At 33.8% G+C, this 16,731-nt stretch overlaps 1 protein-coding gene and 1 pseudogene across 1 annotated transcript; both read right to left on the bottom strand.

Annotated features, from left to right (window-relative positions):
- Window positions 1-7,647: 7,647 nt before the first annotated feature.
- On the bottom strand, window positions 7,648-12,596 carry LOC146956801 (uncharacterized; annotated as a pseudogene).
- A 1,147-nt stretch (window positions 12,597-13,743) lies between these two features.
- On the bottom strand, window positions 13,744-15,487 carry LOC146956802 (uncharacterized). Its single transcript, XM_085749733.1, has 4 exons — window positions 15,074-15,487; window positions 14,522-14,759; window positions 13,983-14,309; window positions 13,744-13,889 (listed from the first exon to the last, which is right to left on the bottom strand). The coding sequence occupies exons 1-4, from the start codon at window positions 15,485-15,487 to the stop codon at window positions 13,744-13,746; spliced, it is 1,125 nt and encodes a 374-aa protein (XP_085605859.1).
- Window positions 15,488-16,731: the final 1,244 nt, after the last annotated feature.

Genomic DNA, 16,731 nt, shown 5'->3' on the forward strand with positions numbered 1-16,731 from the left:
ATTTGGGTGATTGAATTCAAGATCTAGAAAGGAAGACACTCCTAAATCTCAAACCTCCACAATCAAATCAACTCTGTGGATTATTTACACAAAACTATTATTTAATCGTTTCAACAAAACAAAGAATTTTAAGAATAAATTAGTTTAGCTACTTTATTCAAATAAATTTTTGAAAAAACATATAGGGAGTTAAAGTGAATTTCTTATAAATGTTTTTTTTTTATTTCCCCTTCAAAGTACCCTTCCTCTGTTTTGTGTTGGTGGTAGGAATATTTTTTTTATTGATAGGTAATGGTAGGGGATTTTAGGGATTAAAATTAATAAAAAACTTGTGAAAAGTATTTTATATGTATGAAATAGCTTTGACTTTAGGTTCGGCATACTCACTTGAGATGAAATATTTTGAGTATTAAATGTAAAAAAAAGTTTTAAATTAGATGAAAATATGTGTGTTAACAATATATTTAATGTCTTATTATTTTGAGTTGAAGAAAAAAGTTTTGGATAAACATATGCTCTAGAAAAAGGTTTTGGAATTAAGGTATGGTCCAGGGGTGAGCGTGTAGGAAATGAGACATTAATATCCTAGCATTCTGTTTTCTTGTTTAAATTTGGAACCTCAAGAACAAGGTGATTTTTTTTTTTTTTTTTGATAAAAGAAGAAGGTGATTTTCTCAAAATATGTCTCGAGACTAATTAAATATTGTAGAGCATGTAATCTTAGAAGTTGTTCCTAAATAGGGGTAAGAGACATTGTCTATTTATAATTAGGGTATGTTTGAGTTAACTTATTTGAACTTACCTTTTTAGTCAAATAGATTAGTGGTTGAAGCTCACATATTTTAATTGAGAGAACTTATGATAATTTTTACAAATTTTGTTGACTTGTAAAAAGCTTATTTTCATATGTTCTCTAATATATAGTTTATCAAAACAATTTATAGCATATACAAACGTATTTTAACATTATTTTATAAACTGTTGCCATAAGATGTAAGCCATTTTCTGGCTGAAATTTGTCGGTTTATCCTTTTGTAAATGGGTTGCTCTTGCGTTTTATATGTCACTATATCTCTTTTGTCATAAAAAAAAAAATTTTAAATTATGTTTTAAAAATTAGGAATAGTTGGAAAAATGATGATATGTATGTAAATAATAAAAAGTGAGATTAGGAATTAGGAGCAAGGTTGGTAAATGATTTAGATAATACAAAGTGGTCGATAGAAGTCATCATCAGCTAGATATGCCCTCAATTCAAAATAACTTTTTTTTTTCAGCAGAAACATAATTATTATATATTGAACACAACAAAAGATTTTTATGTCTAATTGTTTTCAGCATTTAGTGCCATCACTAGCCAGCTGAGCAATTGAATGTGTTAATGAAAAGTAAACTAAAGTTTCCTCAGCAACATTTCTTCTAGCTTAATGAATTGGGTTCAAAGCTAAAACCCAAAAATGCGGTGCATCTAACGGGGTTATATGAAGTATATGGGAGGAATTTAATTTTTCCCACAATTCAAATTCATTTTCAAAGTACACATCTAAAAAATACAGTTTTTTTTTCCTGTGGAAGTATAGATTTTTTTTTAGGGGTTGTGGAAGGAAGTATAGATGAAAAAGTCACATTTTTTGGGTACATATGCGATTCTTAAAAAATGCTGGGGAAGTAAAATTGTTATCTTAATATAATTTGTCATCTATTATGGTCTTATCTGACTTGAGAATTAATCTCTGCAGTTACGTGCAAATGATATCTTGATCACAATAGATAAATATATCAACATAAATATTTTAAGAGTTAGCAAGACCAAAGGCAAACTTCAAGTCTCGTCTCTTTACCATTTTGAAGTTTGTTCGGATCTCACTACTAAAGTAAAATAGTCTTTGCTACGAAAATTAGTAAAAAAACTCACTAATTCCCTCCTTTGGTTAATTAATTGACGATTTTCGGGAGATATTTGACATTTTCATTCTCTGAATTTCTATTGCTAATTTCATGTTTTAACTAACATTTAGGGATGAATTAAGGTTTAAAACATTTGACTGACCAAAATTTAAAATTAGGTTAGGGTTTGGAACTTATTCACACAGTTTGAGACAGAGGGAAAAAAGAAAAAAAATGAAAAATGAGGGAAAATTTTGAATTTTTGGCTATGCAACTTGCTTTCGTTCATGATCTCAATGTGTTTACTAATACAACTTAGTAATTGGGCTTGCCATCAACTAACTAGAGCCAATACATCTTAACTACCATAGTTAGTTATTACTTGCACTCTAAGCAACTAACTTGGTTTGTTAACTAACAATTACAACTAATTCAACACATATACATCATTCTTAGCCTATACAAATGAACTTAATCTGAATTTTACTTCAACATATAATAATAACCCGTCACTTATTCACCCAAGTATTGAGTACTCTTTATAAACAAAATAGTCAACTTAAACTTTATTTAAGTAGAATCCTTATAAGTGTTTACTTAATTTTGTATCGACCATTGTTTTTCCTATTTACAATGTCGACCCTTTTAAAGTAAATTTTAATCCTATAAGTGTGTCTATAATCTTATAAATTTTACGTGTCGACCTCTCTTAAATTTGTCTTTGATTCAAACTTGTGAAGTCATAGTAAAGTATTGGCCTACACTTTAAATATGATTCGATAAAAATTTAGAATCGGATTATAAATAGAGTATGATTCCTCTCAACCCGTCTCTTACTCACTCTTATAAATAAACCACATGCTTTTGAAGTATTTAGGAAATTTAATCTCCTAATCAAAAGCTTAATTAATTTAATTTCCTTTTTTCTGTAGTACTAATAAATGTAGCTAGCATATCATCATCTATCAATCTCACAAGTCCTTATTTCATTTATAAAATTCTTCCAAGACATATAGCAATAGCCACACAAATGATCAAAATGCATCTTTGTCAATTTCAAGTATTCCACATGTCTTTTCAGCCTCCTTCCTTTTCTTTTCCTGTTCAACGTTTGGTGTAACAAAGAGAATAATATAATATGATCATCACCAAATTAAAGCACTACTAACGCACATACCCATATAATATATATTATATTTTTATTGTTTTTAAATGACCAGTTCACATTTGTAGTTTATAGTGAGATTCTTCTAAGACGCTTCCATAGCACATGCATTTCTCTATAAACAATTCTTAAATATAATAAACAAATTATTGGTCTCATATCCCTTAAAATAAAGTTATTGGTCTCATATCTTAAATTAATAATAGCAATGGGCCATGAAATCATTTAGAATCTATAAATTAATGGACTTGAAAAAAATTACTAGAAATTTACTAGCTAACTTCAAGAGACTTTAGCTAAAAACAGAATGGTATCCTAAATTTCTAATTATGGTAATCAAAATAATGTGAACATAAGCAAAGAAAATTAGATAGCAATCGTATGTGTTACAGCAAATCCCCAAGTACTCCAGCAAGGCACATGATGATGATGAATCACTATATCATAAATTGAACTTTTAGGGTATGGCAATGACTTAGAGACAAGTCACATCTTAAAGAGAAGGAAACATCTCAAACCCTAGCTGTGCCCTTGCCCTGTCAACATCCCTCCTTAACCCCATCCTTGATTGTTTCTTTCTAACCTACCTCAATAATAAGTATCCCTTGGATTCATGTCCTCTTAGCCACATATTCTAAGAACTATTCCCAGATGGACTTGTCCAAATAAAAACATATACCCTTTTCGTCTTTTAGACTTCATGTAGTCTTAATCACATAAGAATACAAGGAGCCAATTTTCAGTGTAGGGAAATCCCTTTGCATATCCTTATCTATTGTAGACATTCAATTCAATTTTAGATAATCCCATAATCTAAGCTAATTTTATGATATCATACTAGCTGTATTACATCGGGATTTTTAAGAGTGGTCCTAATTAATATACCTATATTTTGATCTAGGATCAATAAAATCAAAGTCAAACTAAGTGGTCCTAGTCAAAAACATAATACCTAGAGATAAGTGTAGGATCAAGGGCATGGGGCCAAGAGGATTGAATGAATATGTGTATGATTTCTTTCTTTATCAAATAGATCAAGAGGTTATTATTTTAAAACGATGAAGAAAGGAATATATTACAGTACTACACTAGAAGAGCATAAGGGGTATTTTTATTTAATATAATAGATTCTTGAATCCAAATAAGGAGAATATAACACTTTATATAGTAGAAGAATCAACAAAAGAAAGGGACACAATGTTATTGGTCCTTTGAGAGGAGAGGAACAATAGTATCTTCTCAAATCAATACTCCAATTTTGATCATATCGTGGACCTAATTAAGGTGATATAATAAACATGGTTTGTCATAAGGTCAAAAGTTTTGCTCTGACTCTTTTAAATGGTTAATTTGCAAATCCTGTGCAATATTACGTTAGAACAATTATTGGTTGAGAGTTGGATTGTTGGTGTCAAGTGTGGGTAAGAATCGGATGAAAAAGTGGGTTTTGAGCTATGGATAAGTGAGAAGACTCGTATACCTGATACGTTAAAGTTAGGGTTAAGATATGATGTCCAATCCACTTGTATGGTTTCTTTAAGTTCAATGTGATGATTCATCGGACTCCACTAAAGATCCAGTAGTGGTGTTAGAACTAAGTTTGATTAGATCCTTGTGTCTTAAGTCTTCATGATAATGTTGGGTGCCAACAATAGTGCAAGCGTCTGTGGATGAAAAAACTCTTGAAGGATAACATATCCAAATGAATGGATGGACTTACACATTAGGGGTATATTGTTGGTATGTCAAGTGTAAATAAAAGGCTCGTTTTTGATGAAAAATTTGATGTTGAGAAACATATAAGTGAGAATTCACATATGCCTAAAACCTTAAAATTTTGAGTTAAGATGTGATGTTCAATTCCACTTGTGTGATTGATTAAAGCTCAATGCGATACTCTTGTAGGCTCTACTCTTGTAGGAATTGATTTTGCTTAAGGCTCTACTCTTGTAGGAATTTTTTCATCCACACGGGTAGGGGTGGGAATAGGCCAGGCCGCTCGTCAGGGGCCTATGACTCGGCCTACTAAAAGCTCGGCTCGGCCTAACTCGTTTAATAAATGGGTCAAGCTTGAGCTTTTTAAAAAGCCTATTAATTTAATTAGGCCAGACTTAGGCTTATAAAAAAAGTCTATCAAGCCTACCAGGCCGGCCCGTATACGAGTATATTACATTTTTCCATATATATTATTTATTTTTATATATATATCAAAAAGAATTACTGATCCTTCAAATTCTCATACCACAATTATTATTTTGTATGACATTGCTATTGATATATTTATATATATTTGTGTGAACTATTAAGGCTTGCTACTAATATGTCTAAGGTCAATATAGTTATTAGATTAAGTTTGAAATTGAAATCTTTGCTGTTATCAGACATGATTATTCTTGAGTTTCTATCCATCTATAAATTTTACAATTGTGTTTCATTAGTTTAATCTGTATCTAATTAATGTTTTATCTCTATATTAAGTACGTTGCACAAATTGAAAGGAAAAAAAAAATTGATGAACATACTCTGTTTGAAATTTGTAACACAAACTAGGCTTTTAAACAGGCTAATAGATCAGGCCAAACTTTTAAAAAGGCCAGACCAGACTTAAAATAAAGCCTTTGACAGGTAAAAGGCCAAGGCTTAGGCCTTAGTTTTTTCAACTAGGCCTAGCCTATTTAAGCAAAGCTCGGCTCGGCCCGGCTCATTCCCACCCCTACACACGGGTTCTTTAGAAGCACAATTGTATAGCCTTAATTGTCAAGACATTTCCTCTCATGCAAAAGTCATTATGTAACCATAATTAGATTTTTTAGAATCAAAATCACCCACTATATCTGCATCTTTGTAGCTAATTAACACAGATCCACCACCACTAAGACATCTGAGTAACTATTTCAAATCTTGTCGATGATCTTTGCCATGATTAGAGAGAAATTAATTGACAACTCCAACAATATGAGCAATATACGGCCTTGTGCATGCCTTATACACAAAACTATCATTTGTGGATGCATATGGAACCTTCTCTATATCTTCTTGATCTTTTCACTTGTAGGACATTATTCTGAACTCAATTTGTAATGACTATAGAGTACTAACACATTTGGATTTTCTCATGTTAAGTCCCTAACACCTTCTCAATGTAATTGCGTTGAGACAACCACAATTTACCATTCATCTTGTCACAACTCACAAGTAATTCTCATAACAAGGATTTTCTTTGCATAACCAAATTAGTTCTTCATTGCAAAAGACTTGCTTAAATCTTGCTTTAGACTTTTAATATTCTTAGTGTCATGATCAACGATCAACATGTCATCCATATATAGCAAGAGAATAATATAATCACCTTCAGATAATTTTTGACAGACACACAATGATAAGAAAATAGATTTACTAGATCAATGCTTCACCGGGTTTCTCAGAGAATAATATAATGCTACAAAATATTAAAAAAAATAAATTTATATTCTAAACTAAAAAAAAAAAACTCATATACCTTATCCCACGACAATCATATCACTCTAATGGTACAGTTCCAAGAATCATTCGAAGAAGGGTTTGAAAATCTGGATAGTTGATCATGAAGGCCAAGATACAAACCATTTTGAATGTAGTTTATAAAAAACATTTCAATCAAAATATGAAATAGGTAATCTTATATAAGCATTGCTATTTTCTTTATGTCGAAAATATATACACTTATTTTTTTCATAAGACACAAACTAATAAATTATTGCTAATTTTTACAAAATTTTCATATGCAAGACAAGAACAATCCAATGAAATCTACATCTTTTATCCTTTTACCTTCTACCACTTAAGAAATTTTGTTTAAGTGGTCTATTTTACTTATTAGTTTTATACAACTTTAGTTTTAAGGTAGTCAAATATTGCTAAGACATATCAAAATTAGCTTATATTGAAACACAATCAATATCAGTATTTGAACCGCTTTCTACAGATATATTCTAAAATGTTTATGTAACTACAAAAACTATCATTAATAATCCAGTAGAATATATTGTTCATGTCCATGTGAGCTTAGCTCATTTGGTGAGGGAATATATGCAGGAGTCGGGGTTTGAACTCCAGACACCTCATTTATTCACCTTTAAGGTGAATTTCTCTAACTGCTAAGCTACTTAACCATGGAAAAAAAAAAGAGAGAATATACCTATGCTTCGACAGATAGACGTCTAGTTATCAACAATTTTTTCAAATCAATAGGTTAAATAGATTACGAGTTATAATATGAACAATCTTTTTTCTTTTGTTAATTATACATACATATAAACATATATATATATATATATATATAACACATGCATTAATATTATGTATAAAATCTGGATAAGATACACTAGAAACCCAGACAACATCAGGCCAATAAAAATATTTGCTAAAAAAAGCCAGTAAAAAATAGTAAACAAACTATTTTATTTATGACAAAGTAAACAGACTTTTTTTTTTTGAAAAGTAAACAAACTATTAATGTTCAACACATTCAATTTTATAATAGAGATGTGAATTAGTTTCAATATTAGTCAATGCATTTTTTTTATCTCAATACTCGTCGAATATCGAAACTAAAAACCATTGAATATCGAAACTACAAACCATTACAAGTGTTTTGGCAAGCAAAACGGAAATAGGTTGAAACACACAGACCATAAATAACAGTGCACAATATGCAAGCTACTCAACTAGAGAATAATCTATTTCATATCGTAGACGTCTAATACACCAATCAAACATGAGAGAACTTGTTCCATCAAGAGTTGAAACCGTAATACATTTTTGCAACTTTTTATCATCCCATGAATACACACTACATCTTGTTGAAAATTGATTGATGATATACACAGAGTTGCTCTCATATCCCCACAAGTTCGGATTGCTCAATACATGACAATTTGCCCTGAAATTATCAGCATCATAAAATAGTGCAATGTCGCCCAAAGTTTTCAGTTTAACATAATTCATGGTTGAGCCTTCTATCTTGAACACATTCTTTATTTGCCTATGCCTTACATTAACCACCAAAAGTTGCTCATCACATATAACGAGCCTTAGGTAGTGCAGAGTTCAAGCTGAGTACCCCTATGTTGGCCTTTAAAGTGACAACATATATTATATTATGGAAAACCACAAAGTCAAACCACCTCCCCTTTATCTTCCATTGTTGGATAAAAAACCCATTCTCCATTTCGAGATTGATAGACATGCAAACGACTTAGGCTTGAAATCACCAAGACAAATTCTTCTGAGCATTTGTCTAAAGCAAGCAAGGCACGATCAATACAATTATAATCGTTAATTCTGGTAGGGGTATCGATTTCCTTCTTTGTTCTTGTAAATGGGTTGATAAGCACAAATACATCATCCCTCACCATGATAAAATATCCGCTAGAAAATGTAACGTAGATATAGTGATTGAAGAAGTATTCCATCATCTTCAAGCAATAAACTTTTTGGTTGGATATGCTAATAAAGGAACATGATCCCTTGCCACGACATGGACCTTGAAGTAGTAATGGTTTTTCAGATGCAAAGAAGGAACGTGATCCCTTGCCACGACATGGACCTTGAAGTAGTAATGGTTCTTCGGATGCAAAGAAGGATTCCAAGAAATTTCTCCAGTAAATTTTATGGAAAACCCTCCAATTCTTGCATACACCGGCAATCTGAAAGAGATCGTCAAAATCTAGTGTTTTGAAAATGATATCAAGCACATCCGATGGAAGTTCACAATTCTCTTCTACCTTCAATCTTTTTCCTTTGCATCACAACAACAACAATGTTAGGTGATTTCTAAAAGGGCAACCCGGTGCACTGAAGCTCCCGCATATGCAGGGTCCGGGAAGGGGTCCCACCATTTGGCGTATTGTACGCAGCCTTACCCTGTTTTTACACAAGAGGCTGTTTCCAGGACTTGAACTCGTGACCTTACGGTCACATGACAACAACTTTACCAGTTGCGCCAAGGTTACCCCTCTATTGTTAGGTGATTTCTAAACATGTTTTTTTATTTACTTCTAAAAAAATAAGTTATTTTACTGTTTATCTGATAATATCAAGGAAATGAGGAGATAAAGAGATATTTATTATCCCATTTTCTCCAAACAAAAATACAGACCATCATATAATACAAATACGTGTGATCCTCTTTTTTCCATGTAAATAGTTTATTTTGCCATTTTCGTGATCATGCCAATGTATAGAAAACAATAGATATCCATTTTCATCCTCACAAAAATTAACCCCTAAATATTAGGCATGTCATTTTATTAACCCCTACACCCCCAACAAAAACAAAAAATGAAAAGGATTAAAGACATATGAAAAGGTCAATTAGTGAGGAAAAAACATTTCCACGTAATTTCCCTACAAGCGGCAAGAAACCGCTACGGAATCTATCTTCCTATGTTCTTTGTTCTCTTTTTTAGTTCCTCTGTTCTTTGGTCTTTTGGATTAATGTTTTGATTAAGACTTGTGGAATTTTGTTGGAGACTTGAAAACTCTCTTAAACTTATTTATTTCCCTGACATTTGTTGGTATTTGGATTTGAATGTAATGTTTGTGGATGTTGAGTGTTTTGATTTATCAGCTTCATGAGATATGTGTTATATTTAAATTTATATTAAATATATGTTTGTTTATACTTCATAGTATTATTCATGTAATTTGTCCAAAAAATGATCAAATAGCGGTCTTCCTGCTATACGCCATCCCACTTTTAGGGTCGGCCACTACGCACTATCCGGGATGCATCAGAAACAAACCTAACTTGTTGAACAAATCAACGAATATGTAAGTTGACAGCAGTACATCATACTACACACTTTACAGGAATGCTCTTTGTAACCTTATTATGGCCATATCATTCCAAAACAACTCCAGAAAATCACATCAAGTAAATCGCAGTGTCATTTACAAAGAATCCAAGATTGAAGCAAGAATTCACAAAGTAAGAATCCATGCATAATTAAAGTGGGCTTAGTAAGTTTAGTAAACCTATCGGTTTGGTTTATCGGTTTATTGGATTTCAAAATTAAAAACCAAGAACCGAACTAATCCAACTCGTTTTCCTTCAGTTTGGTTTGAATTTTGACCCAAACAAGAAAAGATCGGATAATGTTTGGTTTGGTTTGGTTTTAGAGTTCACCGGTTTTGTCCAAACCACTTACACCCATAATTGAGATCAGGGGCGGAGCCACACACAAGGTTGTGTGGGCTCCTGCCTGCACAAAATTTTTGGGAAATTTTTTGCAATATTATACACTCCTATGTATACTGAAATACCCTACTGAAATACCCTTCCTCCTTGTTTCATCAAACCAAATAATCAATTAATTTTATCTTCCTTCCCTTTAATTTTTCATTAGTCTCTTTAATATTATTTCCCTTCATTCTTCTCTTCATTCCTCTATTGGTGATCTTTTAAGTGGTGAACCCTTTTCTTATAATTATAATTTGTAATTGTATGATTTCTTCAGCCTTATTTGTTTGTTATTTGTTAACTATAGTAACGTGAGTTAACTTATATTATTACCTTGCCGATATTAAACTTGTGTTGATAGTGATAACTTTATGGCTTATTCAATCACATTCTCTAAAAAAAAACGTTAACAGAAAGGACTAAAACTAGTAACGAAACAAAAAATAGGGACCAAATTGGTACATAAGTTAACGTTTTTTTTGAGAGAAACTAACAGAAAGGACTAAAACTAGTAACAAAGCAAAACATAGAGGACCAAATTGGTACAAATTATAGTTAGGCGGACCAAATTAAGACAATCAATTAAGTTAAGGGACCGAGTGATTGAATAAGCCTAACTTTATTGTTAGCGTTTGATAGTGTTTATTTGGGATTATTCAACAATCTTGAACCTTGATGATATTTTTTCACTTTTAATGTTTATGTTTATGTCTTTAAGTTTTTTTTATGATTGATTCCTTACTTATATAGAGAGATGATTTTATTGATATTAAAGAAAATCATTTAATATTTCAAAAAAAGTTAAATGGGGAATTAATCACTTTAGTCCCTGAATGAGAAAATAGTAGTCATTTTAGTCCCTGAATGCAGAGAAATTGCAAAACAGTCCCTGAAAGTAGACTCTGTTGGTAAATTTCAGGGACTAAAGTGACTAACGGGGTCTATATTCAGGGACTAAATTGACCAAGGAGTCTGCATTCAAGGAGTAAATTGACTAACAGAGTCTACATTCAGGGACTATTTGCAATTTATCTGCATTCAGGGACTAAAGCGACGACCCATTTCCTATTCAGGGATTAAAGTGACTAATCTCCTAAAGATAAACTGTGGAGAACAAATGTGATGTATATTTTTGCTCTAAAAAATTAAATTCAATATATATTGAATGCTACAAATTTTATATATGATGCATTGATGCCCCCACTATCCAATTTTTCTGGCTCCGCTACTGATTGAGATACTATCAAATAGCTTCCAAAGCTCACCCCTAACTGAAAGAAAGAAAAACCTAAAACAAAACATAAAGAGAAGAGAGATGAGAGAGCAAAGAAGAGAGATGGAATAAAACTGAACAGAGATAAGTAGTTTTGTCCGAACCACTTACACCCCTAATTAAAATACTATTAAATAGCGGCCAACGTCTGCTACGCTGCTATAGCGCGCTATTAAATACCTAGGTTGGCCATCCCATGGTATTTGTTCTTTAGGCTTAATGGATAATGGGCCAAAAAATACAAGCTGAAAATAATGAGGAGGAAGATTTGTTAAAAGAAAAAGAAAATGGGGAAGCCAAACAAACAAAATGGTTGCACAGAGGGAGCCTCTTGTTCTTTTTCTTTTTCCTATGGTGATTTCTTCTTTTAGTTGATGTTTATTTAATTGTAGAGTTTCCGGAATATTTTACGGTTGTAAGACAAGTGTTATCGGTGGACATTAGTTTCCCAAGGACATAAAATGCATGAACCCCTAGTTTAATACTTCAAAGATATAGACTTCATCAGTTCATTACGTGAAAAAATTCTATCATCAATTTAGTTTTTCTTCTTCAACAATGCAGTGCGTCACAACTTAATCCATCAATTAGTTATGGATAACCTAATCAAATTAGTCTCTAAATTAGGACTCCGTATGTCTCAATCCAACAAAGATTGAACAATTTAAATGTCATATATACAACTAGAGGACTAATATTATGGTGGATGGCAACAAACCAAAAATCATGGCATTGCGGCGTATGTGATTTCATGAAATATGTGAAGTGCAATTAATAATCATAAGCTACTAACCATTCATCTCAAGTTGAAATGGAAGTGTGATTTCATATTCCTTTGGCAGGAAGGTGTTGAATCCCAAAATTAAATTTGTATGCCCTTTAAACAGCTCCTTTACTGCTGCCACGACACCTCTTATATCAATTCTTTGATCCTTGAAACTCATTAGAATATTTAAGAATTGATCATACTTCATCATGTTATGTTGAAATGCAACTTTGACTGTCGCAAGATATGCCAGTCGATCATCATGGTTTGGGGAGAACTTCATCTTTATTCAGAAAATGAATGATGTAGAATAGCTTTACACTGACATACAATAAAAAAAAAACCATCAATCTGCAATGTCATACAACTAATTTCAAAATATCTTTGTGATTTGGCGATGTCAGTGTAAAACTAGTCGGTGCGTCTTCTATTTTCTCTTTTTCTTATTTTATTATCAAATAAATTTGATTGTTTAAAAAAAAACAGGTTTGGTTTTCAATAAATTTAAATATCATTATCCAATCAAATCACGTCATACAGATATATATGGAAATATTTCAAGAACTAATCTATAAAGTTTTACAACAACAGGTTCATAGAATTTAATCTCTAAGAGACCTCCCAAAGGAAGCACAAAACACATCATCAAATAAAAATGAAAGGGGATAACAAATCTTATCTCAAAATCAAGTGCACTAGAAGAAACCTCTAAAATAAGGGTGTGAATAAGCCAGGCTAGGCTTTGAAAGGCCTTTGCCTAGCCTATGATAAATTTGTAGGCCTAGCCTACGGCCTTTCGTAGGCCTTCTTTTTTTGCCAGGCCTGGCCTTTTTGAAGGCTGGCCAAAACGCGTATTTACAAAGGCTTGTTTCACGTTGAGGCCTTTAGATAGTCCATTTGACCTGTTTCAAATGAATTTTGCTCTTTTCACAAAATTTTGCTCTTTAACACCTCAAAAAGACAAAAATGCCCCCAACGGCAGTTAGGGTAGCAAAATGGAAGGATTCGATGGATATGGATTTGGATCCTAATAGATGGATCAAAAAAACCCATTAGTTCATTAAAATCCACTAAGCAATTCATCCAATCCAATCCATTTAGTATAAAATTCATCCGATCTATCCATTATTAGATTATTAATGGATGGATGTTCATCTGATCCATATATTAAAGTGAATTTTTTTTAGAGTATTACTTTTCCCACCCTATGCCTTTCCTAGCGCGCCCTATTTTTTTCCAAAATTACCCTCGGGGATTTTCGGATTATATAATCCGGAATGAATCAGTGCACAGAATTGAAACAGATTTTCATGTCATTGTGGTTTTTATCATTTTATTTCAATAAATCATTATATATATATCATTATACCAAAAAAGAGTTGAATTTATATCATTACACATTTCACCTAATGATATACATTTCAACTAAACTAATGATATATATCCACTTCAACCTTCACAACAGGAGCAGGTCCAGCACCAACCCTCTCATCGGGATCAAGATTTTCAACAACGTGTAATTCTTCATCATCTTCTATGACCTCTACACCCACCGCCCGACTTAGCTCATTATAATCTGTCATACGACTGACATATCTATCAGGTCATGTGTCTGCATCCTCCCGATGGTATTGTCTCCATAGAGCGGAAGTGGGAGGAATCAGACAACCATCCTTCAATTTCAAGGCCATAAAATGGTTGTCATTCACATATGCCAGACATATCAACGGATCAATAGTTGGAGGCGGCGGTGGACCACATAGAGGGAAAAAGGTTTCTGATTTCCTAATGGACAACACAACAACCGTTTTGTTGAATTTCTGTGCGATGAGGAACCCCATATCCGGCATTGTCATCCATTTATCTGGTGGTGCAATGGCAATACCGGAGTAGGATAGAGCGTCCAAGACCTCGTTATACCGCCTATTATCATTAATCATCCTCCGATAGCGGTCATTTTCGACACCGATAAGCTCTTTGTAAAGGTTGTACCGGACTAATAACTTGATCATCAACAGTCAAGTTACGTAGGACCGCAACTGCTCGGAACCCACAATGGCCATCACCGGATACATCCGTAACCTTTTGAATAAAGTCATGCATCCAAATTGGGATTTGGTCTTTGTTTGGTATGTGGACCTCAACGGGTGTTGGCTTCTTGGGATTTTTTGGAATTGGCTTAGGAGGAGTACCGTGCTCTCTTTCTACTTGTCCCTGTTGACCTTGTTTGTGAACCCTGTGTTTCTTGCTCTTGGGAGTCAACAATCTCCCATAGGGAAGGGGACCGCCTTGTCGATCGAATGCTTTGCTTATCTTTCTTTGGAGCTCCTTTGGTGGTGACCTTATTTGGCGGTGGACGCATATAGGTGGTTTCCGGTAAAACAAATTGCCGGAATTGTTCTTTCAAATGCACTTTCATGTTGTAATCGGCGTCCTTGAACCGCGCCTACAATGTGTAACAAAACAGTCAGAAGAAAACCAGTCAGAAACATGCCATTCTGTTACTACTGGTGTCTTCCGGATTATACAATCCGAAATAGACAAGGTAATCCGGATTGTATAATCCGGAACTTCCCGATACACCCTTTGCATGAGCCTTAAATGCACTTGCATGGGGCGTAAATGCTACTTATCCGGATTACATAATCCGGAATACATCTGTTATGTCCGGATTATGTAATCCGGATTGCACCAGTACAGAATACAGAAACAGAAATCATGGGCAGAACATAAACTAACACAGTGTTGGGAAAAAAATACCTGGAGAATATCCCATTCTGGCAATAGAGAGATGTCTTCTTTTTTAAGCTTCGGGTCAACCTCGTACTCGAACCCCAACCTCTTCCAGTGGGTGTGAATTTCTTCCAAACGAATGGCAACGCCTTTTTTAATCTTCAAAGCTAGCATACACGCACACGGTAATCCGTAAGTGATCAAACTCAAACAACCACATCTTGATTTATTCGTACCAATTTCAAGTGCTTTATTGTACTCCACTACGAGATGATGCAAAGCTTCCCTTGAAATGTTCCGGATCAACCTAGACCACAACACCTTGTCTTTGAACCGATGTTCAAGCATGATAATGCTCGTTTGAAACGAAGCATGTATTGCGGTATGTTGCAGCTCTAGCATGGCATGAACGGATTTCCAGTTTGTGCTCAAATCACCCATACTACTACTCAGATACTTTTTCAACCGAGCGTGTGCAGATTTGAAGGTGAGAAAAACACAAGAAGGGGGGTTGAATTGTGTTTTGAAAAATTCTTCGTTTCTCCTAAAAACTGAACACACTGATCAGAAGCTAGGTGAGACAGCTTCTGAAGTGATAATCAGAATCTAAATGCAGCGGAATAAAACAGAGAGAGAGAAGAAGAACGACACAAAGCAATTATACTGGTTCCTTCCACAATCCGGAAGTAGTCCAGTCCCCCTTGCACTTCCAAGGAGATTTCACTATGAGTAATATCTGATTACAAATGCTCAAGCACACAAGCAAGAGACTTCCAATGCTCAAGCACACAAGCAAGAGACTTCCTTTGCTCAAGAACACAATCAAGAGACTTCCTGCTCAAGCACAACTGCAAGAGACTTCCTAACTAAACAAAATTACACAGAAAATTGTTTAAGGTTGAACACTTGATATACAATCAGAGGTGCTCACAATACAAATCAGATACAGACTCAATGGACTTAAGAATTTCTAAGATATGACTTTGAGACACAGAAATTCTAAGTGAATGCAGAACAATTTCAGCAGAGGTTTGGTACTTGTGAAAATCTTGTGAGTCTTTTGTTCAGCGTTCTTGCATTACCAAATCTCTAGGTCTTCACTCCTTTATATAGAGGTGTGAAAGAGACGTTGTGAAATTGCCAGCACACCAAAGAGTCGTTGTTGAAGCTTGATCTTTCACCAATGATATTTTGCCTGATTTGGTTGTTGTCCTATGAAGAACCAATTTGAAATCCATTCCTTATCCAAAGGAACATCTATGCAGGCGAAGCCGTATTCTGGAGCTGTTTTCTTGTCTTGTAGCGTGGACACAAAACAGAGTAGTGGAGAACGTGGTTGTACAATTCGTACAAAGTACAATGTCAACGCTTTCGTCCAAATTGCAAGCACAAGCCTTCAAACACCTTTGAAATGACCGTTGCAAAATTCCACTAATCCTTTGTTTGTGTTTTCGAATCCAATAGACAGCTTTTGCATTGATAATTCTTCAATTCTTGAATCTTTTGTAAATCCAGTTGAGATTCAGCTTCTGGTGAAATAGCTTCTGATGAGGCAGCTTCTGATGATGCAGCTTCTGATGATATGACTTCTGCAGCTTCTGATGACGCAGCTTCTGATGATGTGGCTTCTGGACCTCTTGTCTTCAGAAGCACTATTCTTCAGGAGCAGCTTTACTTCAGGAGCG

This window comes from Medicago sativa, chromosome 1 (genome assembly GCF_051527215.1).
Source record: "Medicago sativa cultivar Bolivia chromosome 1, Bolivia_mono, whole genome shotgun sequence".
NCBI lineage: Eukaryota > Viridiplantae > Streptophyta > Magnoliopsida > Fabales > Fabaceae > Medicago > Medicago sativa.